This window comes from Abramis brama (genome assembly GCF_963993115.1).
Source record: "Abramis brama genome assembly, chromosome: 2".
Classification (NCBI taxonomy): domain Eukaryota; kingdom Metazoa; phylum Chordata; class Actinopteri; order Cypriniformes; family Leuciscidae; genus Abramis; species Abramis brama.
The window spans coordinates 28,936,195-28,960,408 of record NC_139964.1 but is presented as its reverse complement, the minus strand read 5'-3'; the positions used below and the strand labels follow the sequence as shown (position 1 = coordinate 28,960,408).

Below are 24,214 nucleotides of genomic sequence, written 5' to 3'. Positions count from 1 at the left end.
CAATAGTTGGCTGGCTTATTGCTGGCCTAATATGATCCTCTAATTATTATTATTATTTACATTTTAATTAATATGCGACTAGTTGTCTCTTTTCTTGAAAACTTTAATTTGATTTCTAAAAGGCATTTTCCCAGTGTCCTGCTCCGTAGAGAGTTGTGCGCCCTTTACGCACGGGTTCGCTTTGGTCTCCCTTTTTTACGTCTCCTTTAAGAAGTCCAAATGCCCTCTTCTACTCCTCCTCCTCCTCCCTCTCCGCGCTCCTCACATCTCATAGAGGTGTTATTGCATTAGGAATAAACCAGTCAAACGATCAAAGCCCCGAATGGAGTTTGCTTTTTCACCTTTTGGCTACAAATCTTCGACTGGAAATAGAAAAACAAGGCAGGCGTCAGACGCGCACTTCGGCTGTTTCGGAGCGTCGAGAACTGGAATTCTAACTTACTGATATCCAGCTTTGCGTTTGTTGCGAAAGCTGACCAGCTGAGTGTTTGGGGTGGATTACAATGTTATTGTTCAGCACGGGAACTTCGGGAGAGTTGTGAGTGCGGTGTGGGGCTCCCCGGGCTCGCGGCACTGAGATCTGGACGTGTTGAGAACAGGGAGTCGGTGACGCGGAGTCCTCATGGCGCAACGGGTGCGTAAAAACCCTCAAACGTGGCCGTCAAGACTAATTCTGCTCAGACGCTGATAAAACATAGGACATAATTACAGTCAGATGTCCTTTAATTCCTTCAATGAATCGTGTGTGTGCGTTTATACACATAAATTGTTTTTGGAATACGCAGCAACAAGTGAAACCACAAAAAAAAGAAAGAAAAAAAATATCTTTTTTGTCATGATATTTTTTTAATGCAGCATGCTTTTATAAAAATCATTCTTTATTTTATTTTTGCTTAAATTCAAATATATATTTTTTAAATTTATTTTAAGTATTATCCTAAAATTCCATATTTAGCTGACAGCCAAAAGTGTAACTTGATGCTTACAGCCGGTTCATAACTCATATTGCTGTCGTTGGGTACTTGTGCGAGACCGATTTAATGCTATAAAACATCGATATTAATTTCAGTAATTATTTAATACGCAGTTAAAACATTGCTACATTTCTCTGTTACACTATACTTTTTGTGCATTTTGAAATTCAGCTATCGTAAACAGAAAAACTGAGTTGAAATAATAATTGTAAATAGTAATAAAAAAAAATCAGTTTCTTATGATACGGTAATATAAGATAACATATTTAAATTTTACATCAGATGTAAATTAAAACGTTCCATGTGTTTAATGTGTAAAAACAGGTCCAAAACTGTTTTAAAGAAGTAATTGCAATGATTAATATTTTCAGCTGTACGTTCTTGCACATTGAAGTCACAAAGGGCCTAAAAATTAAAACTAATCCCTGGTTAATTAATTTGCTTTAAGTATGAAACTACTGACGTGTAATTCGGTTTAATTGGGGTTTGATGCTCAATTTAAACAAATAAGTGCCTGCTGTTAAAATAAAGGTTCTTTATTGGTGTCGATAGTTCCATAAATAACCTTTAAAATCCATGGATCCTTTCCATTGCACAAAAGGTTCTTTATAGTGGAAAAGGGATCTTTAGATTAATAAAACCTTCTTCACAACTTTGGGAAACCCCAAATGGTTCTACTATAGCTGCGAAACCTTTATTTTTTAAGAGTGTAGCCTATGTGTAAAGGTGTGTGTACAACAAAAATCCCATTCTGAGTTTTAACTTCCACATTGTGAATTTCCTCAGTACGAGGATCTGGTGCATTACGGCATGGATGCGGTCGGGATCCCGTCTCCGATGTACGGGGATCCTCACGCGGCCAGAGCGATGCAGGCGGTTCACGTGAGTCACGGCCCGCCGCTTCACCAGTACCCGCACCCGCACGCGCACCCCGGAGCTCCCGGGGGCCCGGCGCCCGTTAACGACGCGCTAAAACGGGACAAAGACGCTATTTACGGGTAGGCTATGTGTGATTAATACCCCATGCTGCCTATTATATTATGTCGATGAGTTAGGATGTAGGGCAGAATGTCTAAGTAAAAATATTTTTCGATGTAGTCGCTTGTTATTTTGTGCAATTTTTTTTTTTTTACGATGTTCTGCTATAGCCTACTTTGTAATTCTGAAATTGAGGAAATATTTACCTATATATATTGTTTTTTCCCCCCTTAAAATGAAGACTACAAATTCTTTTATTAGGCTACGTATGTTTTCATTGATATGGAATTAATGCTGTTGGCCTGCTGTCACAACCACACATGCTGTCACATGCATTTTTGCATACAATTTTAAATGTACTTAAATGTTCGCATAAAAATCACAGTTTATTTTAGATTTCTCCATTATTTGAAAAGGTATGGAGAGGGGGGGAAAAAGACAGGGCCTTGAAGCCGAATGTTTTGTGCTTGATGCAGAACAGATAGTCTATATAAACTCCAGTGAATGTGTTTTGTTTTCCAGGCACCCCCTCTTCCCTCTGCTTGCACTAGTTTTCGAGAAATGTGAATTAGCGACGTGTACGCCTCGAGAGAGCGGGGTGACCGGCGACGTCTGCTCGTCAGAGTCATTTGACGAAGATATTACAGTATTTTCAAAACAGGTCAGGCCCTCGTTTTACTTCTCTAACAACCGGTTATTATTACTAGCCTATATAATTATTTTTTTAAAATAATAATAAAAAAACCCCCACTGTAATAGCAACCAACAACACAGCCCAATGTAATTGTGTGTGACAATTGTAGGCTACAATCGATATTCCGGGCTAACGATACGATCGCTATTGTTTGTTTTGTTTTGTCTTTTTAATTTCAGATAAGGGCGGAAAAACCTTTCTTCTCGTCGAATCCAGACTTGGATAATTTGGTAGGTCGCCCTGTAGTTTGAGACAATTGCCAATATTTTTTTTTACTTTACACCATTTGAATTCCTTTTTTATAACTGGATAAAATAAAACAATAACCACAAAGCCATTTTGTGACTTGATATGTCGTTTCGTTTTAGATGATTCAAGCAATTCAGGTGTTACGATTTCATCTGCTCGAATTAGAGAAGGTTTGGCTTTCAATTATTATTATAATTTATATTTTTATGGTAACAATTTACAACAAGGTTTCATTAGTTAACTACTTTAGTTAATATTAACTAATAGCCTAACGAACTAGCCTATACGTCTTAATGTATGTATTAATCTTAGTTAATTTTCATTTCAACTTTTACTCATACATTATTAAATTAAATGTTGTATTTGTTAATATTATAGTTAATGCACTGACATGAACAAACAATGAACAGCAGGATTTTGATTAACTAACATTAACAAAGATTAATAAATAGCCTAGCCTGCATTGCTCCTTGTTAGTTCACGTTAGGTAACGCATTATGTTAATAAATGAGACCTTATTGTTAAGTGTTGCTATTATTTCGTTATATTACGTGCATTACGTGTATATATGACGTGCGTCAACATGTAAATAACACATAGGCCTATCATTAATGTTAATTGTCTTTTCTCATTTCTCATCGTAGGTGCATGAGCTGTGTGACAACTTCTGTCACCGCTACATCAGCTGTCTGAAGGGCAAGATGCCCATTGATTTGGTGGTGGATGATAAAGAGGGGGGATCCAGATCTGACGGAGAGGAATTTACACGCACCCCGGGAGGGACAGACCAGGCAAGCCTTCAGATAAACTCCTTCTGCATTGGTGTGCTTTTAAACGGGCAGTGCTGAATATGTTTTGCTTTGTACAAAGCTAGAACAAGTGATCAGTTGACTTAACTTAAAAAAAAAGTGAGGAAACCCATTGCCTGTAAATAAACTTCATGAGTAATTGAAAAATTAAGTTATGTGGAATTGTCAAATTGTCAGTTTATTACTCAATAATTTTAAGACAACAGGTTTCCTAAGTCAAGTTAAGTCAACTGATCACTTTTTACAGTATTTTATGGAGCTAAGACTTTATCAAGAAAAAGTAATTTGCTTGATCTATTAGGCTAAAAGTTTACTAATGATATGGAGCTGAACATATGAAAAGAATAGAAAAGATTAAAAATATATATATTATTATGATTTCTCTGGGCCTGTGGTGAGAATTATTCTTTCCGGTATAACACTTAAAGCCTTTATGAATAATGCATTATTCATTATGTATGCTATAATGCATTATATGTTTCATAAATAATTGAAAACAAAGTTAAAATGCATTATAATATTTGCAGATTCCTTGTTACATCTGAAATTGGTTATTTGTAATGCTTTTAATGCACTAGATACGTATTATAATTTATTATAACTGTGGTATTCATGAGATCATTACAAGACATAATTAATGCATTAAAAATACTTTTAATAATGCATCATGCATAAAGGCTTTAAGTGAAGTGTTACCCTTTTTTTCAGCAAATGCACGGTTGACATGAAACCTGTGTAAATATTTTTGTAATTCTTCTATATTTATTATGCATGCATCTTTTATGACCACGCAATAATTGAGACATTACATGGAATATTGTACTTTTAAAAATTAATTTGTGAACTACACAAAAAAAAACAATAAAACCACAAACTTAAAAGCACCCAAAATATAGCCTTTCCATAATATATGAATATATTTAAAAATGTTGAATAGATTGGTCACCTGCTCAAATACAGTAGCGACGGGAACTTGAAACACTAGCCTGGAGAGATTGTTTTTGTGGGGAGGCCAGAAACTCCTGTTTCACGAGATACAATACGGCCACAGACTATCCGTCCCCGTCGTCTATATTAAATAACAGCAGAGAATCACTCTTCTGTCATATTATAATGAATCATTTTTGCTCTTTTGAGGTTAAATGAAACCTTCACATTACAGTGTACAAGTTATGCATAATTAAATATGCACAACATCCCACAAAATTATTACAGATCACACGATAATACAAATTACAAGTATATGTTGTCCATTCCAATACTGACCAAGCATAGTTCAGACCAAGGATTTGAAGTGCCTCCCACCAATCAAAAATAAATAAATATATGTTGTTATTTCAGAATACATCTATATACACACACAGCAAACTTGGCAGTGTTAATTATTTAGTGTGTAAATAATCCATCAGAGTTCATTAGTGCTGTGTATGTCTTAAATACCTATCACTGAAGCGTAGTTGACTGTCTTTACTGTTTACTGCATTATTTGCATGGATGCTTGTGAGTTTTGTGTCATGTGACGATGACTGTATTTCCCTTAATGATGTGGTTTTTTTGTGAGTCACCATCATTGCATTTGGAATGTTAAGGATTATGTTTGCCTGGATGAAAATCTTGATTTATTATATGTTTCGCAAGAGACCGTCTCCTTATTCCACAGAGATGCTCACTTTAAAACAGCTCCTTATTTGTACAAGGAAAAAAAGTGACAATACAGTTTTGTTTTGTTTTGTCCCATTTTTGAATAATTAGTTTCCCAAACAACTCATAACTGAATAAAATCTGTAGTCTGGTATGTATGAGATACTTTAACAAATCTAAAATAACTGTAATTATTATATAGAATAATTAATTAATAAAATGATATAGAATGAATAATTAATATAACTGCATAGAATATATAGGGGAGACCGGGGCAAATTGTCACATTGGGAAATGTAAGGTAAATCCAATTACACAAATTCAAAATCCTCTTAAAATATGTTAATTTTTTTGTATATCACCCAAGCTACAATTCCAATTTCATCATGTTTTTTAATTGCATTTGTGTAAAAAGTGAACACAATAAACCACACTATTTTTGAAGAATTTTGAGTTGTTCTTAGGAGATTACTTTTCCTAAATTTGTATATATACACACACACAGACACACACACACATATATATATATAACTTAAATCCATGCAGAGATTTAGTCACAAATAAACCCACTATATATATTTATATATATAACTAACTGGGGCTAGTTGTCACATTGATTACTCCATATATACACACATCTGTGTGTGTGTGTGTAAATGTGTGTATGTATATGGAGTAATCAATGTGACAACTAGCCCCGGTCTCTCCTAATGTAATCCTTCTCACTCTTCCCACTCTGAATGGTTTCTGACCTCTGGTTAAGACATTTCTCTATAGGTTTAGTGTCAGTTAATTGCAACACACTGATCAGATTGCATCTTTAAAACATAAAAAAAATAAAAATTAGTCACTGACATGTAAACGTTCTCAGTTGGGCGCTGTGCAGTGATATACACACTGACCAGATGAACAGGTGTTTCACGTCATATCTGTTATTATATTATGTATTTTAGCACAGTCCGAACGCTCAGTTGACCAATCAGCATCCAGAACCGTATCCATCCGCTTGATCGGTGAAAGCTAACAAGATGGGTCCCGTGCGCGTATGTTTGTTTGTCTTATAATTTACGTGCAGATGTTTGTGCGTGTGTTTATATCCAGCGTTTTGAAACTGTTTGCTCTTGCAGCATGTGTTCTGTATTACTCCTTACAGCACGCCTCTGGTATGCGCCGCTATACTGTACTTAACCAATAATATATTACGCTTATTACTCTGTCTACCTGTCTCTCTCTAGGTGTTCTGGAGAGAGGACGACGCGGCATCTGTTCATTCCTCTGAAGCTCCGGCGGCCTGCAGCAGACGCGCCGGCTCACACAATGGAGACAACAGCAGCGAGCACGGTAACACACTTGCACGCTATGCTACAGATACACACGCAAGAGCTCGCTGTGTGCCAAGTGAAACAGATCTGCAGCAGGTTTGTCATCTCTAGCATACATTTACACTTTAGCACCACCACGGGGGTCTCCCACTGCACACACACACACACACACGTACACGCATGTACACACATCGGTAGGCTGCTCCTAAATAACTGCAGCCTCTCGGTGTGTGTGTGTGTGTGTGTGTGTTTGTGTGTGGATGTGTGTTGGACAGGAAATGGTGCATGATGGATATAAAGACTCTTCTCTGGGCTCCTCTGCTCTGAGCACCAACCATGGCCAATAAAAACCAGAGTACATACTTCCCCAAGCACCGCATCTGCGTGTGTGTGTGTGTGTGTGTGTGTGTGTTTTGTCCACTCTGCCTCAGCGCAGCAGCTGTGAGTCTGGCTCGGACAGAATATCTCACTGCCCGAGAAAGAGAAACAACAGACAGACAAACACACGGATAAATGATCACAATGAAGCACAGAGTCTGTCCTGGAGCATTATTTATACTGTAAACATTTGTCTTTTCAGAAGCCACGTTATATGTTTTTATTTTTTTATGTAAAGTTTGTTGACATTTTGTATCCTCTCTCTGCGCTCTTTTTTGCTTGTATGCTGTTAAGGCTATATAAATGCCTTTTTGCATGTGAAATGAGAAAAAAAGGATAACCTAAAAACGGAAAATTCTAAATGAACTGGTTCTATTCACGTCAAAAAATATTATTTAATATCACTGAATCATCCTACATACATTAATTCACACCAGCAAAACTAATTGTATGGGTTTAACCAGGTAGAAATAGCTCTTTTCAGCTGCAGGTTATGACATTTTACAGTGCAGTATTTTATTGTCTGACATCAGCTTTACAAGATGTTTATTCTTTTTTATTTAAATAAATGGTTATTTTTCAATGAAGAAGGAAGTTTTTAGCTTTGAAAGTTACTGTTTTTACAGTACAGAAAGGAAATGTTGGCTCCTAATGAGTAGGGGTGTAACAATAGTTATTTTGTGTTATTTTATCTAATTTCTGTTATTAAAAATAAGAAAAAAAGCAAATTACAAACAATAGGACAAATACAAAAATATGTCAAAAACAAAAATATGAATTAAACAAATTAAGTTTTTCAGGTGAAATAGGTTTATTTAACATATTAGTACAGAAATGTAATAATCATATGTGAAAATGAAATATTACATAGTCTGTTGCTGTATGAATTAAATATAAATGTATTCTTATTAAAGCTAAAAAAGTGATTCAGTCAAGAGCAGTGAGTTATTTTCTCTTTTGTTTGATTCACATTAAGCAGGAATATTAGGCTGCTGTCACTTTAAGACCAAACGCACAGATCCATTACACTGATACACATCCGGTTTACACCCGACTGTTTACTTTCACCTGAGACATAACCAGCTGTGTTTACATGAATACTTCACACGATGGGCATTTTGACATAATTGCATGTGTATTCGATCATTCAAGCGCAACAAGACGTGAAAGAGAACTGAATTCACGATCGCATGCTGAGAGACGCGGCTTTCTGTGTGTCAGTCAGAGCGAGCACCGCATTGAGCTCTTTTTCACTGCTAATCCTTTGTGCTTAATAACAATTTTTATCATCGAGCATGTCCCAAATTCGCCTTCAAAGAATGCCTTCTGAGTGGCAGCTTTCTGTGTGCGCACTTTGGCAGTGTGCCAGTCAGCACAAGCTCATTTTCAAGATAGATTGCACTTACAACATTTTTTAACATCAAGCACATCCGCTCTATCTTCTCATTCATGCTTTCATCACTCTGAAGTGTCAATAGTGCTATATATTTACATACCGCGATATACACGTTATAGTAAAACCTCTAACGATATTATATACCGTGGTAACGATATATATCATCATACCGCCCAGCCCTACAAATGAGTCATGATAATTACCCCTTTAATAAAACTAACTGCTAAATTAAACCATATTGAACAGAAGTGAAATAATTAATGTATTTTGAGTATAAAAAAAATGTGTTTGAGATGATTTTAAATACTGTTTTTGAAAATGCATAGAGTACTGTCGCTGTACATTAATGGTGGAAATACATCAAACTAAACATGGATTTGCATTTATTCGTTTTTGAAAATCTTAAAACCTTGTTCTAAAAAATGAATGCAGCCAATGCAAATACAAAAAAAACTTAAGTTCACTGTCACTATAGTCCCTTTTTGACCCAGCGCTGGGTTGCCAAAATAACCCAAATTGGGTTGTTTTTAACCCAGCATTTTTTAGAGTGTATCTCAAACATGTTAATAGTTGGTTTCTTTTTCTCAGGTGACTTTCTGGATCAGAGTGTCGCCTCTCCAAGCACAGGAGAGGAGGAAGACCCCGATAGAGAGAGGAAGAACAACAAGAAAAGAGGCATTTTTCCCAAAGTGGCAACCAACATCATGAGGGCATGGCTGTTCCAGCACCTCACGGTAAAACATGTCTCTCCTATGATCATAATTATGTGTGTTAATTTGTAACAGAGTAAAAACCAAACCAGCACATGCTGAACAAAATAAGTTATTCAATGCAGTTCGATATAAATGTAAATGACAATTATGGCTTTCAGAAACGATAATGCTCAACTACTTTGAGATTAATGAAAGCAGCCCAAGATAAATGCAAGTTATGTGATTATAAGGATCATCATAAGGTGCTCAGTAGTTATCATGTAACCTAAAGTTGTGCTTCTCCATTTTGAAACTTAATCTGAAGTTGATCAACACACATATAGGCATATAAAACAGCTTACAGATGCACAGAACACGATAAGAAGCTCGTGCCGGCGAGTCTGTACCTGCACGCCTGCATTATTTCAAGCTCAGTGACGCTCCCACATTGCCTAGAGGCTTATTGAACACACACACACACACACACACACACAAACACAGACACAGAGATGCACTAATGACCGGTGTAACAATATATTGGGATGAAACACAGGCAGGGTTTCCTTACTGTTGTCATGTGTACGGTGTGATAACGGTTTCCATGGTAAAGTGGGCGGGCCCAGCTCAGAGCCCCTCCCCCTCGCTCTGGCTTTGAATATATAATCTGAACAGACATTAAGCCTTTGTTTCTGCATCCTCATTTTCCTCCTCTCTCATTCGGAAACTTGTTGAATCTCTTTCCAAACAAATAGTCGCTCACACTACCTCATAAACACTAGCTCATATGCTTCCCACATAAAGGCTGTGATTTGGATTGGGTAATTAGTGGGTAGTTTGTTCCCTTCTTGCCAGCAGATGTGAAGCAGCAGAACACACGGCTGCCTGAGCGACCAACGTTAGGGAAGAAATTTTTTATGATTTATATAAGAGTCACAAGAGGACAGAAAAGAGCTGAACATGTGCTAACCAGTCACTGCGGCTATGCATATTCAAGATCTTTAATTGAAACCTACAAATAACAGCGTCAGCAAATCAGCTCCTTTCAAACACAGTGGCTCCCTATGTAGGCAACATTTTCAGATACGCTAAACCTAACCTGTTTCAACACTAATAATAATCAGAAATGTTTCTCGAGCATCAAATCATCATATTAGAATGATTTCTGAAGGATCATGTGACACTTTAGACTGGAGGAGTGATGTCAGGGTGAAGTAAATATTGTTTGGTAACTGAGCACATAAACACCTGAACATCCATCAGTGTGATTTGGAGGTAAACACTGAGACAGAATGCGGATTCTAGACGCGAGGACTTTCCTTCAGGCGCCGATTAAGGTGGTGAGCATGCAGATAGATGACATTACAACATTCCCTGAGATCATTAGGGGGGTCAAAGGTCGTGTGCGTAAAAGAACGCGCCCCCCCCCCAACCTTTATTCCAGTACAGTTCCCTGATCCATTCAGCTCCGCCAAGCACACAAACACCGTGCAGCGCCACCTCAGACATTACGGCATCCTTCTGTTTGAAGTTTAGAAATATGAGAAGTGCATGCAAAACATAATTCATATGTTCTTTCCACCCCGCCTATTCCCAGGCTCTGATCAATCTAAATCTCCATATTGATGTTTGTCAGTTGTAAATGTGATTTCGCAGACCTCCGCTCGCTGATTACCCCTAATTCAGCTGCAGAGCAGACCAAAGGCATCGTGTTTAAAGATTTAGCTCATTATTTTTTCACTCTTATTGTTCAAAACCATGTGCTGTTATTTTTCATGACGCGTGAGTCATTTTGTCTACTTTTATGGTGCTTTTTTTGGAGCTTGATAGTTTCCTTGTTGCATGAAAAAGAACTGCATTGAGTTTTGGTCCCCCCCCCCCCCAAAAAAAAAACAAAAAAAAAACATGCAGGTTTGGAGCAATGTGAAGGTTATTAAATAATCCCATAATTTTCATCAGTCAATTTTCACTGTATTTCACTTATTTAACACCCACCTGTGATAGACGTTCTCAGAACAATGTTACGAATGAATGTTTTTTCAGTAAAATTAATAGAACGTTTGTTCAAAGTTATCTGGTCTTTAATACTGTTCTCAGAATGTTTTATTATTTATACCATCGTTCATGGAACGTTTGGTTGGACATTCATCTAACGTTTTTTAAAATGGAACTTGTTTTAGAATGTTCAGAGAACATTTAAAAGTAACATTCCCACAATGTTTGTAGAATCATCAAATGGAATGTTCCCTTAACCAAAAATCCAAACGTTTTAAAAACTGGACTTTTCGAACGTTTCAGAATGGAAGCTTAATGGCGACGTTACCAAAACGTTCTTGGAACATATTTTTGTTAGCTGGGGTGCCTTTTGTTTGGGGCTTTATTTATACTTTCTAGGCTTTCATGCTACTGTTTTAGCCGGTTTCTCCACAGGTGTACTTTTCCTTTGAAGCGGTGGAGCATTTGGTTGTAATGAGGGAGCCGCAATTAGCGTCAGTCTCAAAAAATGAGGAGCGGAGGGCTTTGTTGGGGGCGGGGTGGGCGCGATGGAGTTCATTTAGCCTAACTGCACGGGCATGTTGTGTGAGGATGGATCTGCTGGGGTTCCTTCCCCCCCCCCAGGGTCTCTCCAGGGTCGAACTCGCTGTTATCAAAACACCATCCATTACGGCTCTGACAGCTCCTCCTGGGGACCTGGGTTCTGCTAGACCTACAGGGAATTTCCGTCCTTGCCCATGAAAAGAAAGGGATGCGGAAAAGAAAAATGTTGGAGAGAATGAAAGAGAGGAGAGGTGATTCATCACGGCCAGACTCTTTTTTCCCCCCGTAAACGCAGAGGGGAGGGGGGCGACGCGGAGACGCAGAGATGAAACGGAGAACCGTCGGACTGAGAAGTCATGCCTCACTTTGGGATTCACTCAAGACTGTAGCTGCAAAGTTAATGAAAATCACAGTCGGCCTGCTGGGTCTTTGTGGGAACATCTTTTTAGAAATGAAAATCTGTTTTATGCAGTGTTGGAGAAGCTACTTTAAAACTAGCTTGCCAAGTAACAAGCTACTTATAAATCAAAGTATACTCTACATACCATAAAGTTATATTCTATTAAGTTATATTTACAGTACTGTGCAAAAGTTTTAGGCACGTTAGTATTTTCACCAAAAAAATGGTTTTAAGCCAGTTATTTATATCTTTTGCTGTAGTGTGTCAGAAGGAAATATCAGTTTACATTTCCAAACATTCCTTTTACCATTAATTGTAAAAATACAATAATACAATACAGCAAAAGATATAAATAACTGGCTTAGAACCATTTTTTTGTGAAAATACTAACATACTTTTGCACAGTACTGTATACACACACACACACACGTATATTATATATGCTGTATATATATATATATATGTGTGTGTGTGTGTGTGTGTATATATATATATATGTATATATAACAATTTTAAATTAATAAAACATTTATATATAACTCAACTCAGCATTATATATACACATATACATGCTTTATCTTGTATACTTTATGTGTGTGTGTGTGTGTGCGTGTGTGTGTGTGTGTGTGAAAGTATTAACATATTTGAGAAAAATTTATAACATAAATATTAAATAAAAAATAAATAATAAATACATTATATATATTTTTTTGTATTATAATACTTGTATCTGTCTTTATTATAATACTTTATGTATATACACACAATTTAAACATTTATATATTATTTATCATTTGAGAAAAACAAAAATGTATATATTAATAAAATAAGGACATATTAAATATATATATATTTTTTTTTACATAGATGTATTTTATTTTAATATCTTTATTATAATACTATATTACAATGCTTTATTATAACACATACATGTATGCATCAAATCAATTCAATATTTGTATATTATTTTAAATATATATATTGTAATTTAATATTACCATTAACTGAACCAAAAAATAAGCAAAAGTATTGTCATGACATGAGCAAGTTTTTTCCCCGTTGGTTAGATTTAGTACTTGGATCTCGCATTGTTTTTCATCCCTGCTGTCTGTGATTTTTGGGTTGTGACCCACCGGTTGAAAACCACTGGAATAGTAGAGTTTAAGTAGAATAGTCTAAAGTCTAGACTCAGTGTTTGAGTACAATAGAGGGACCATCACACGCGCACACACACACACACACACACACACACTCACACAGCTGCAGCGGCGGGTGAGGCTGGGTGTGTTTTAGAAGCTTTTTAAGTACCGTTCACCCTGAATTACAGATCATTAGAGCCCTAACAGTTTTACTGCCTCTGTAAACAGGATAATGACCCCACACACACCTTTAACTCTTCATTGAGTTTCACAGGACACACACACACACACACACATACACACACATACACACACCTCCAGCCAGCATGGCTCACTCGGTCGTAAAGTTACCCACCATTTGCTACCAGAGCTCTCGGCATGCAACAGGTGTTAAGAGAGAGTCATTCATGGGTGAGGTGTTTATAGTCGCTGCTGTAAAACTCCTGCTCCAGGATCAGTTTAATGATCACTCCTCTTTATTTATAGATCTCGTTGAGGTTTAGACGGCTGACCCGGGATCAGTTGTTGTCTAATTACAGGTTGAGACCTCCCCTGTCACCGTGTGCGTATCCTCTGGGTTTAGAGAAAGGCTTTGGTGCTTGCTAGAGCCGTCACCCTTGGTTACAGGATAGCAATTTGTAATGACTTTGTGGCTTGGCGTCTAAATCCCAGCTGGCAACTCTCCGATTAGCGCATGGGGTTTCCTTTAGAGTTTAGGGCTTCATTTGCCAAGATATACAAGGAATTTGTTTGGCTGCATATGCAAACACCCTACAGCCACATAACAGTTCAACAGAAGAACAAATGCAACTGAAACCTGGTCCTTTGTGTCCTGTTTTTTTCTTTCTTTTTCTGTTGCAATTCTACTGTTGTACTGCTACTCTTGTGTTTGCTAGTGTTGTAACTGTCGATGTTTGCGGCCCGTAGCACCCGTACCCCTCTGAGGAGCAGAAGAGGCAGCTGTCCCAGGACACTGGACTGACCATCCTGCAGGTCAACAACTGGTAAGGGCTGATCACATCAGACAAACACGGCATCAGGTTGACAAAATACAGATGTGGAAGTCACATGTCTTCTACGTCACGACAGATGTTACATTATAGAATGTGTAACATCAAGATCTATTTTGCAGTACTGAGACTAGACATAAAGTGTACAATACATTGTGTGTGTGTGTTTGGGGTTTTTGAGAAAAGTTTCTGCATTTCATTGATTAAAAATATAGTAAATACAGGAATATTGTGAAAAAAATATTACAATTTATGATAACAGTTTTCTATTTAAATATATTGTCAAATATAACTTATTCCTGTGATGCAAAGCTGTATTTTCAGCATCATTACTCCAGTCTTCAGCGTCACATGATCCTTCAGAAATCAGAAATCATTATGATGATTAGAGGATCAAGAAACATTTCTAATTATTATCAATGTTGAAAACAGTTGTGTTGCTTCATATTTTTGTGGAAACCGTGATTAACCATTAGATAGATAGATAGATAGATAGATAGATAGATAGATAGATAGATAGATAGATTTCTGTGCATGTTTTTTAAAGGCATGACAGGCAACCTGTCCATGTTTGCATCTGTCTACTTGGACTAGCTTTAGATTAATTTGTGCTTTTGATTGAACTCACAGTTTTGGCCGTCTACAGCAATAGATACAGGAAGGGTTTTCTCCTCCCTATCAACTTCTGATAACCGTATCCGTTCTGCTATCCTAACTGTGCGCGATTACATGGTTAGTTTAAGCATTTAGCATTTTTTTCCCATGTAGAAATTCCTTTAACATTTTGCACACTCCTTGTGGCCTTCCAGTTGAGAACCGCTAGTCGACTCAAGAACCCTATAGAGTGAAAAATGGCTCTTGATAAGCGTTCGCTGCAACGAACCAATGGAGAAGTCTTATTTTTAAGAGTGTATGTTCTGATCCGGCTTAATGTGAAAGGAAATGAGCTGTGGTGTCCCGGCACCAGTCGTGATTCATGAAAAACATTTCTACAAGGACATAAACCGACTGCTTCTGCCATAGTAACTGACAAGTAGAGTTAAACAATGTTAGGTGTGGTGATTGAAGATCTGGACTGGTTTCTTTACAGCCCTTTAACTTGCTGAGCTAGTTGTGTACTGTAAGTTTGTTCTTCGCCAGAGCTTTTTATTTGCAGAACACCATTGTGTGGAATATTCAAGTCACCAAAACAAAAATATGAGATTTTTTTTTTTTTTTTGGAGAAAGCTACTTGCACAAGAAAAGAAAAAGTGTGATATATATTATATTCCACTGTGATATATATTTAAAATATATATATATATATATATTTTTTTTTTTATAAAAAATTATGCAAAATACAATTTCATTGCTTGTAGAAAATATTTCTTAATATTTTAAAATATTACATTTTTGACTGTGTGTGTCGTCAGGTTGATTCAGTCATATCTAATCATTTCAATTTTTTTTGTGCATTTTAATTGGCAGAATATTTTCTCGTCTTTGGCTTTTGCTCATCACTGTAAACAGTATTTAGACCCTCAAGAGCCCTTCATAATCAAAATGACAACTAATTAGTATTTTAATAACCGGAGTGAAAATACATTAGGTGCTCTTCAAAGCCCAACACAAACAAGAGCGCAGAAAGCGGTGTGTGTGTGTGTGTGCAGCTCCGGCGCGCAGAGGAAACAGGTGAGGGAACGCGAGGGGCGAAAACGAGCTGCTGTCAAATTAAACAGAAATTATCACAGGGAACAGCTGGACTGGTTTATTTAAACATGGAGACGCACAGACACACACTCGTAAAGAGGAACACTGTCCTCCGAATGACCTCACAATACAGTGGGACTAAAAGATAACTTTATGTCTATGCTTTCCAGACAGGAACATTTGCTGTAGAGTTTTAGGTTCAATAGGCTACAAGTATCACAGGGTGAGTTAATATAAACTGGGAGGCCTAGGAATGTACGGTGGGGTCCAGAAAGAGACCACATAGAAAATCTTTGTTTTTATTCAAGCCTGGAAATTAAGTTTTGAGAATATAAAAAAACAAAACTTAAAACAAAGAAAAGCGATGACATAAAAATAAAGAAATATGTACATTTAGATTTTAAATGCATTTATTTTTGACAATGAGCATGAAAACTGAGCATTAACTGAAATTCTTGTTAAATTTTATTTCAGTTTTTTTTTTAACTCAAATTATGCTGATAATACCATTTGCAAATAAATATTTTGTATTAAATTGCAAAAAAACAAGTAACCCCACTATATATGCTATATAGATGCTATATATATATATATATATATATATATATATATATATATATATATATATAAAATGCTGAATTATTTGAAGAGTTCAGATGCAAAAGCCTTTAAGTGCCATCTTATCAAAAGCTTGTTTATTTAAGTTCAGTTATTTCACTTAAATGGCAATTATAGGTGATTTTCATTGCCATTTAAGCGAAATTACTGAACTTAAATATACAAGCTTCATAAAATAGATCATTCTAGAAGAAAATTTCAGATGGCACTTAGAGGCTTTTTTTTGCCTCTACATGTGTGTGTGTGTGTGTGTGTGTGTGTGTAACAATATTAAATATATATATTTAGGTACGTTAGTATTTTCACCCCAAAAAATGTTTCTAAGCCAGTTATTTATATCTTTTGCTGTATTGGATTATTGGATTATTACAATTAATGGCAAAAGGAATGTTTGGAAATGTAAACTGATATTTCCCACTTTATTAACTTTATTGATTTAACTATTTATTTCTGACAATGAGCATGACAATTGAGCATTAACTAAAATTATTTTCACTCAAATTATGCTGATAATATAATTTGAAAATAAATGTTTTGTATTAAACTGAAAACAACAACAACAACCAATTAATCCCACTATATATATATATATATATATATATCTTGCATTTGCAATCAAATTTGCAAGTAAATATTTTGTATTAAAATTCAGAATAGAAGTATTTTTACCAGTGGATTCTTTCAACCGCACTGTATATAGTAGATCTTAGCATTTGAACCCCACATAGACTAGCTCTTCCTATATAAACGAGCCTATACGGCACAGCAGGTTTGTTCTGTGTTGGATTGTGCAGTAAAGGTACTATGTGTTTCTTTGCTCCCTTGTGTACAAGAAAGGGCCCCCAAATATTTCACTTGCTGCGTAGTGTTGTTATGTGTTTGGCGTGCGTGTTGGGCCGTGTGTGTGTGTGTGTATTTGGAGTGAACAGGCAGAGGCATGAAGCTCGTAAACTTGGTCTCGTGGTGAGAAGAGGGGTTCAGTGAGGGGTCAGCTTTTAACCCCCTTAAAGAGTGGGACGGGCTCGTCCCCGCTGGGGAAACGGCTCTTATCTCTGATTGGTCACCTAACGGGCGGAGTTGAGAGAGATGCTAGCGCTCAACAACCTCAAAAAAGCGTTTATCGTACCTGCTCGTCACGCTGCTCATCCTGTTTATCTCTGTTTTTACTGCTTCTTAACATTCATATGCCACTGCTTATGGAATGGAATGCAACATGGAAAATGTATTATAAAATCTTATAAAATATAGACATTTTAATTGGTACATTCTCACTTCTGCAATGGGAATAGTAATGTGCCTGGCTGGATTTATTTGATTAACAATACAGTAAAAACAGTAGTATTGTGAAATATTTCTACAATTTAAAATAACTGTTTTCTATGTGAATATATTTTAAAATCTAATTTATTCCAGTGATCAAAGCTGAATTTTCATCATCATTACTCCAGTCTTCAGAGTCACATGATCCTTCAGAAATCATGCTAATATGATGATTTGATGCTCAAGAAACATTTCTGATTATGATCAATGTTGAAAACAGTTGTGCTGCTTCATATTTTTGTGGAAACCAGGATACTTTTTTCATGATTCTTTGATAAATAGAAAGTTATAAATGTCTTTAGTCACTTTTGATCAATTGAATGCATATTTGTCAAATAAAAATATTAATTTATTAACAGGTGTATATGAATTTTTTTCTAAATCTGTATTTTTGTCCAGTTTTCCCGTATGAATTTCATACTTAAGACAAGATAAATTTACTTGAAAAACAAAATTGTTTAAGAGTTGATTTCAAATAATTATTTTTTCTTAACAAGAGTGCAGTAAGAGAAATAACATAGTTCATCCATTCTCTGAAAATTAGTCCTTATGTCTTATGCAGTTTTGCTTCTTAAGTAAATGCATCTTTGTTGCAATAAGGGAATATTGTTGTGAATGTTTAGATTTGGTCAAAGTTGGCCGGAAAACTTGATGTAGAGGCAGGCCTCTCCTCTAATGGAAAGAACGCTCACATGGTCAGTGTGTGTAATTCACTTCCTATGAATTAAAAGTAGAACTTCCCCTCCTTTGTGAAGGTTCGAATGGAAGCGAAGCACCTGGGGTGACGCAGAGGGGTCATTAATCATGTGTGGACTTGTGCCCTGGCACTCCAAGGTCAGAGGTCACGGGGAATTTTTCAGGCTGAGAAAGAGCAGAGCTGGGCTGCTGCCCGGGGTGTGAGGTCACCGAGTCAGGGGGTCATAGGTCAAGCATAGCATGGGAATAAATGCGGAAAGCATTGAAGTTCTGTGTTAATTTATGTTCTGTGTTAAAATAAACTAGGTTTTTTTAGTGTTCTGTAAACGTCAGGCATGTTTGCATATGCAGAATTCACCGACATGACAATGATTTTCACCCGTTTTCACCCAAATCTGTTCTCTTTAGACTTAATAAGCTGCATGATTTGAGAAATCATTCGTGTCTGTAGCACAAACTGTGCTGGATGAGCCGCTCGCCAAAGTTGAATACTTTTTTAAATACGTTTGTTCAGATCCAGAACCATAAATTTTATTGATGCTTGCGTTTGAAAGGAGCCAGCACGTTAATAAAAAAAATAAATGTCCTTTTATGCTCATTTCAACTGTTCTTTGCTTTGCTCCATCAGGTTTATCAATGCCAGGAGAAGGATCGTCCAGCCGATGATCGACCAGTCCAACCGCGCAGGCAAGTGCCTTGTAAAACTGACGGATTTTTGTATAAAATGCTCCTTCATCCAGGAAATTTGCACTACGTTTTAATTATTGGTCTATGCAAGCATGCGACAGATGGATGACTTTTGCTGTTGCATTGCTGTTTTTCTGTTTATTTCAGTGTCTTGCACCACAAGCATCATGCTTTTGAAGGAGTCAAATGAACACGTTTTAATGTGAAGCAGTTTTAAGACAGTGGAAACAATAATTTGTCTCCAAACATGCTGAAAATTCAGCTTTGCATCGCAGGAATAAACTAGCTGTATTTTTGATCAAATAAATTAGCAGAAGAGACTTCTTACATATTATTGGGAATGAAAAATATAATGTTTATAAAGTTTGCTTAATTCTCGTAAGAATATTGTCAGTCCACCTGCAATATATGGTTTATATACAGCTTATATGTGCTTAGATATATGTTTGAGTAGCAAGTTGAATGTATGCAAAAAAAACAAGTTTTAATGTGCATCAGTTTTAAAACAATGGACCAATCATGTATTTCCAAACATGCTTTTGGTCCAATTCTGTTGTGCTATTTTTAAATGCAAGAACATTTCCTGTATGAACTCCCCCTAAAATGGTTTTCAGGATGAATTAGTTGAACTCAGCCTTATCCATCATACACAGCTTGGTTTCAGTAAATGTCTGGGTGGATTGGAAAGGAAGTGTTCTTGTGACAACATTGTGACAGTTACACATTTCCTTTGGGAAGCTGTTATGTGTGGATATGTCTGACCTTCTTAACTGTCTTTTGTGTGTGTGTGTGTGCAGTAGGTCACGGTGGCCCGTACACCCCTGATGGTCAGCCAATGGGAGGATTCGTAATGGACGGTCAGTCGCACATGGGCATCAGACCACCAGGTACATCTACAAATGCTCAAATGTTTGAGGGTGAAAGTGAACACACGTCCTGTAACTGAAGCCAGCAAAGCACTGCTTCATTTATAAAACGCTCTATAAAAGGATGATTCACACCATAATCAATATATAAGAGATTATATTTTGCTTAAAGAAAATGAAGCCATCATTGCATTGTTTTTTGATGTGTTTATGACATTTAAGGGAACTTTCTTGTTACTATAATACAGAAAAATCGATATTTATATTTATATTATATTTAAAGATATTCATAATTTTATACAGCGAGGACAGATTTTGAACAAATTGAGTGACAGTCAAGGTATTTATAATGTTGCAAAGGATTTCTATTTCAAATAAATGCTGTTCTGTTGACATTTCTATTTGTCAACAGTTCCATAACAGTTTCCACACGAATATGAAGCAGCACAACTGTTTTCAACATTGATAATAATAATAAATGTTTCTTCAGAGGTGTAAAGTCCAGGGGTCAGAAAGTAAAAGTCCTGCCATATGTTTATTCCAGCCATGAACTCAGCCAGCTGATTTCACTAATTAGTTCTCTAATTAGTTGATAGCTTTGCCATCAATTTACATTTTACAATATATTCAAATAGAAAACACTTAATAGTAGAAAATATATATATATATGTGTGTGTGTGTATGATTATTATTATCTCAGTGGGACATGTGTCATACAGGACATGTTCTTGCACCATATTACTGTTTTTACTATATTTTTGTAAATTACATTTTTTTGTTGTTGAAAATAATGCATTACAAAAAAAAACTGCTTAACTGTCATAAAAATGTCAGTCCACCTGCAATATATGGTTTCTATACAGTGTTTATATGCATAGATATACATTTATTTTAGCAAATTAGATGTATACAATATTACTGAAATGAAATAACTAATTAATAATAAACATTTACTCTAAATTCACAAAAAAACATTTGAATATACAAGATGAGAATGATCCATTGTCAAGGCTGTCAGTAGATGTGTTTGTGATTTCATGAAAGTCTCTCTCTCTCTCTCTCTCTCTCTCTCTCTCTCTCTCAGCGGCTCTGGGTGGTCTTGGGGGAGTGAATATGGGTCTGGAGAGTCAGTGGCACTACATGTAAACAAACCCCTGCCATCCTGCTGAACACAGCAGACGAGAGGTACGCTTCTGCACCAGGGATTCCCCTGTATGGAAACATCCCTCACGGCGGTTCGACCCAGCTAATAGTCGTAATTCTTTAACGCTTTCATGTTTGTTCACCTTTTCAGTTTTCTTCATGCTCTCTTAAAAATAAAGGTTCTTTACTGCCATCGATGGTTCCATGAAAATCCTTTAAAATCCATGGAATCTTTCCATTCCACAAAAGGTTATTTGGATTATTAACACGTTCTTCACACTAAAAATAAGGTTATTTTAAGAGCAATGGTTCTTGGAAAAAAAACAACACTTTTGGAACCTTTACTTTTAAGAGCAGTTAATAAAAATAATTTATAAAAATCAACTCGCAGCAACTGTACAGCAAAATCACCATCCCATATATCCACTGTCACATGGTACAAACCGCCCAGTCCAATTAATTAGTCACTCAATTACTAAGTGGAGACAGTTTATGACATTGGAATCAGTTAATGTCTCAACCCACAGGAAAAGATAAAGATGAAAGGGGGGGTTTTGACAGAAATGTCAGCTGAATTGATTTGTGACCGTGCTGACGCCAGTAGTGTTTCCTCATAAATGATTTCAACTCTTTTTCATTACACACTCAGGCTTTTTGGCGAGAGGATCGATCCTTTGCTCACGGACCCAGAGTTTTTCGGGGCGGATTCGGAAATTGGACTTGCATCACAATAAACGGGCTTTATTCAACGGTACAGATACACTAAAGAAACCCCTACAGCTTTACTCTCGGAGCGAGGTGCCAGACGGATTCAAGATGGCCGCCGGGACTCGTGTTCCCTGTGATGGGCAGATCAACTGTATCAGTAAACAATACAGAAAAAAAGAAATGCCTCAAGACCTGGACGTACTCGCTCTGGGCCGGGAGATTATTTCACGTGACCTCTCACCTGGAACCAGGTGAATCTTCAAGTGGCCTGAAAGGTCAAAACAAAGTCTTGTGTTTCAACTCAAGTGCCACCTGAAATCAAGAGTCATTATTCTGCAGACAAAAGTCCGGGAGCGATAGACGCCTTCGTCACACCACCAGATGCCTACGTCACACTGACGGAAGTTTGCGATCTAATCTGTGCAAAGCAATTCAATACAAAGCCCATAACTGTATATAATGCTGCTGGATGTGTCATATATGACAGAAAAGGTTCATAAACGCCCAATGAATGCAACTGAAGGTTTCTCATACACCATTTACTGCAGTATAAATGCGCTTAGATGCATCTGGACAGTCGATGAGATTTTGAAAAGGTACTAATGATCGTTCTGGATTCGACTGAAGTGAGCTGAGCTGTATATTCACACTATGTGTGTGTGTGTGTGTTTGTGTGTGTGTGTGTGTGTTTGGTTGGTTTTCAGTGAGTGTGGGTTTATTCACATAAAAATTCATACCTCAACACGTGTGTTATATCATTATTATTGCACATGGGTGATTCATCTGTGTTTGGCATGGACTACTAATGTACTGCTTTCTGAATATTATATACAGTGCATACAGTACAAGTTTGGGGTCTGTAAGATTTGTTTTTTTTTAAAGAAATTAATACTTTTATTTAGCAAGGATGCACTAAATTGATCAAAAGTGACAGTAAAGACATTTATGTTACACAAGATTTCTATTTCAAATAAATGATGTTCTTCCGAACTTTCTATTCATCAAAGAATCCTGAAATAAAGTGGTTTCCACAAAAATATTAAGCAGCACAACTGTATGCAACATTGATAATAATCAGAAATGTTTATTGAGCAGCAAATCATCATATTAGAATGATTTCTGAAGGATCATGTGACTCTGAAGACTGGAGTAATGATGCTGAAAATCCAGCTTTTATCACAGGAATAAATTACATTTGACTATATATTCAAAAAGAAAACAGTTCTTTTAAATGGTAATAATATTTCACAATATTACTGTTTTTACTGTATTTTTTTTGATCAAATAAATGCAGCCTTAGTGAGCAGAAGAGATTCTTTCACAAACATTAAATGGACACCCAACTTGAACAGCAGTGAATGTAAAACAATAAGCACTGATAAATGTTTCAAACAGCTACATTTACCTCAGTATGTTGCATGTTTATTTTAATAATCTCAAAAATATGAGTTTCAAAGTCTGACCAAATTCTGCCTTTAAGTCTTAAAAATGTCTTACCATATAATGAGATAAGAAGACATTATGTCCGGTTTATTTGTCACACTGACCATGGAAGATGAATTTGAGCACAATGCATTGTGGGATACAGTAGTCCATGCAGTGTGCTCTGTTAAATACTACATATTTTTGTATTCTATGCATACAGTGCACACTTCACATACTATATACTGCAGGAACAGTACCTTTGCACAGCCTTTGCTTTGTTGGTAAGCGGGTTCCACAATGGAGGTGGTGTGTAGCGCCCCCTGTAGGGCAAGAGAGGTACTGCTTTCTCCAGTGGTTTCTTTTGCAGTCCAATAACTTAAACTGGAAATTTCATCAACAACTGGGGTAAATGAATGTCTAAGTCCAGGGGTGTCCAATCCTGCAGGGTTCAGGTCCATCCCTGCTCCAACACACCGGTCTGTAATGATCAAGACCTTCATGAGCTGCTTCAGTCGTGTTTGATCAGGATGGTAGATCTCTAGGAACAGGACTGGACACCCCTGGTCTAGTCCAAACAAAAATGAACTAAAAACTATATCACAACTGACTTCTATAGAAAAGGGAGGAGGACTGACTGAGAGAAAGCGGCTTGCGAACATGGGTTGCGGTTGTAATGAAACCATCTGTGGTATGAAGGTGAGTGATGGTCAGTGTAATTAAAATGTCTGGGTTGGATTTTAATGCTTGATCTCTCTCTTCTTCCACTTTCCTGTTTAAACTCACTACCAAAACAAACCCACCATCATCTCAACAGAGGAGAATCTTGAAGCTAATCCAAAACCATG

General features: G+C 36.6%; 1 protein-coding gene across 1 annotated transcript; it reads left to right on the top strand.

The window, feature by feature from the left end:
* The first annotated feature begins 254 nt into the window (after positions 1-254).
* meis1a (Meis homeobox 1 a) lies at positions 255-22,686 on the top strand. Its single transcript, XM_084103754.1, has 13 exons — positions 255-634; positions 1,761-1,972; positions 2,475-2,613; positions 2,826-2,876; positions 3,015-3,065; positions 3,540-3,686; positions 6,581-6,686; positions 9,030-9,175; positions 14,135-14,211; positions 19,169-19,227; positions 20,025-20,114; positions 21,178-21,278; positions 21,886-22,686. The coding sequence occupies exons 1-12, from the start codon at positions 623-625 to the stop codon at positions 21,237-21,239; spliced, it is 1,152 nt and encodes a 383-aa protein (XP_083959880.1). The 5' UTR covers positions 255-622; the 3' UTR covers positions 21,240-21,278; positions 21,886-22,686.
* The last annotated feature ends 1,528 nt before the right edge of the window (positions 22,687-24,214 follow it).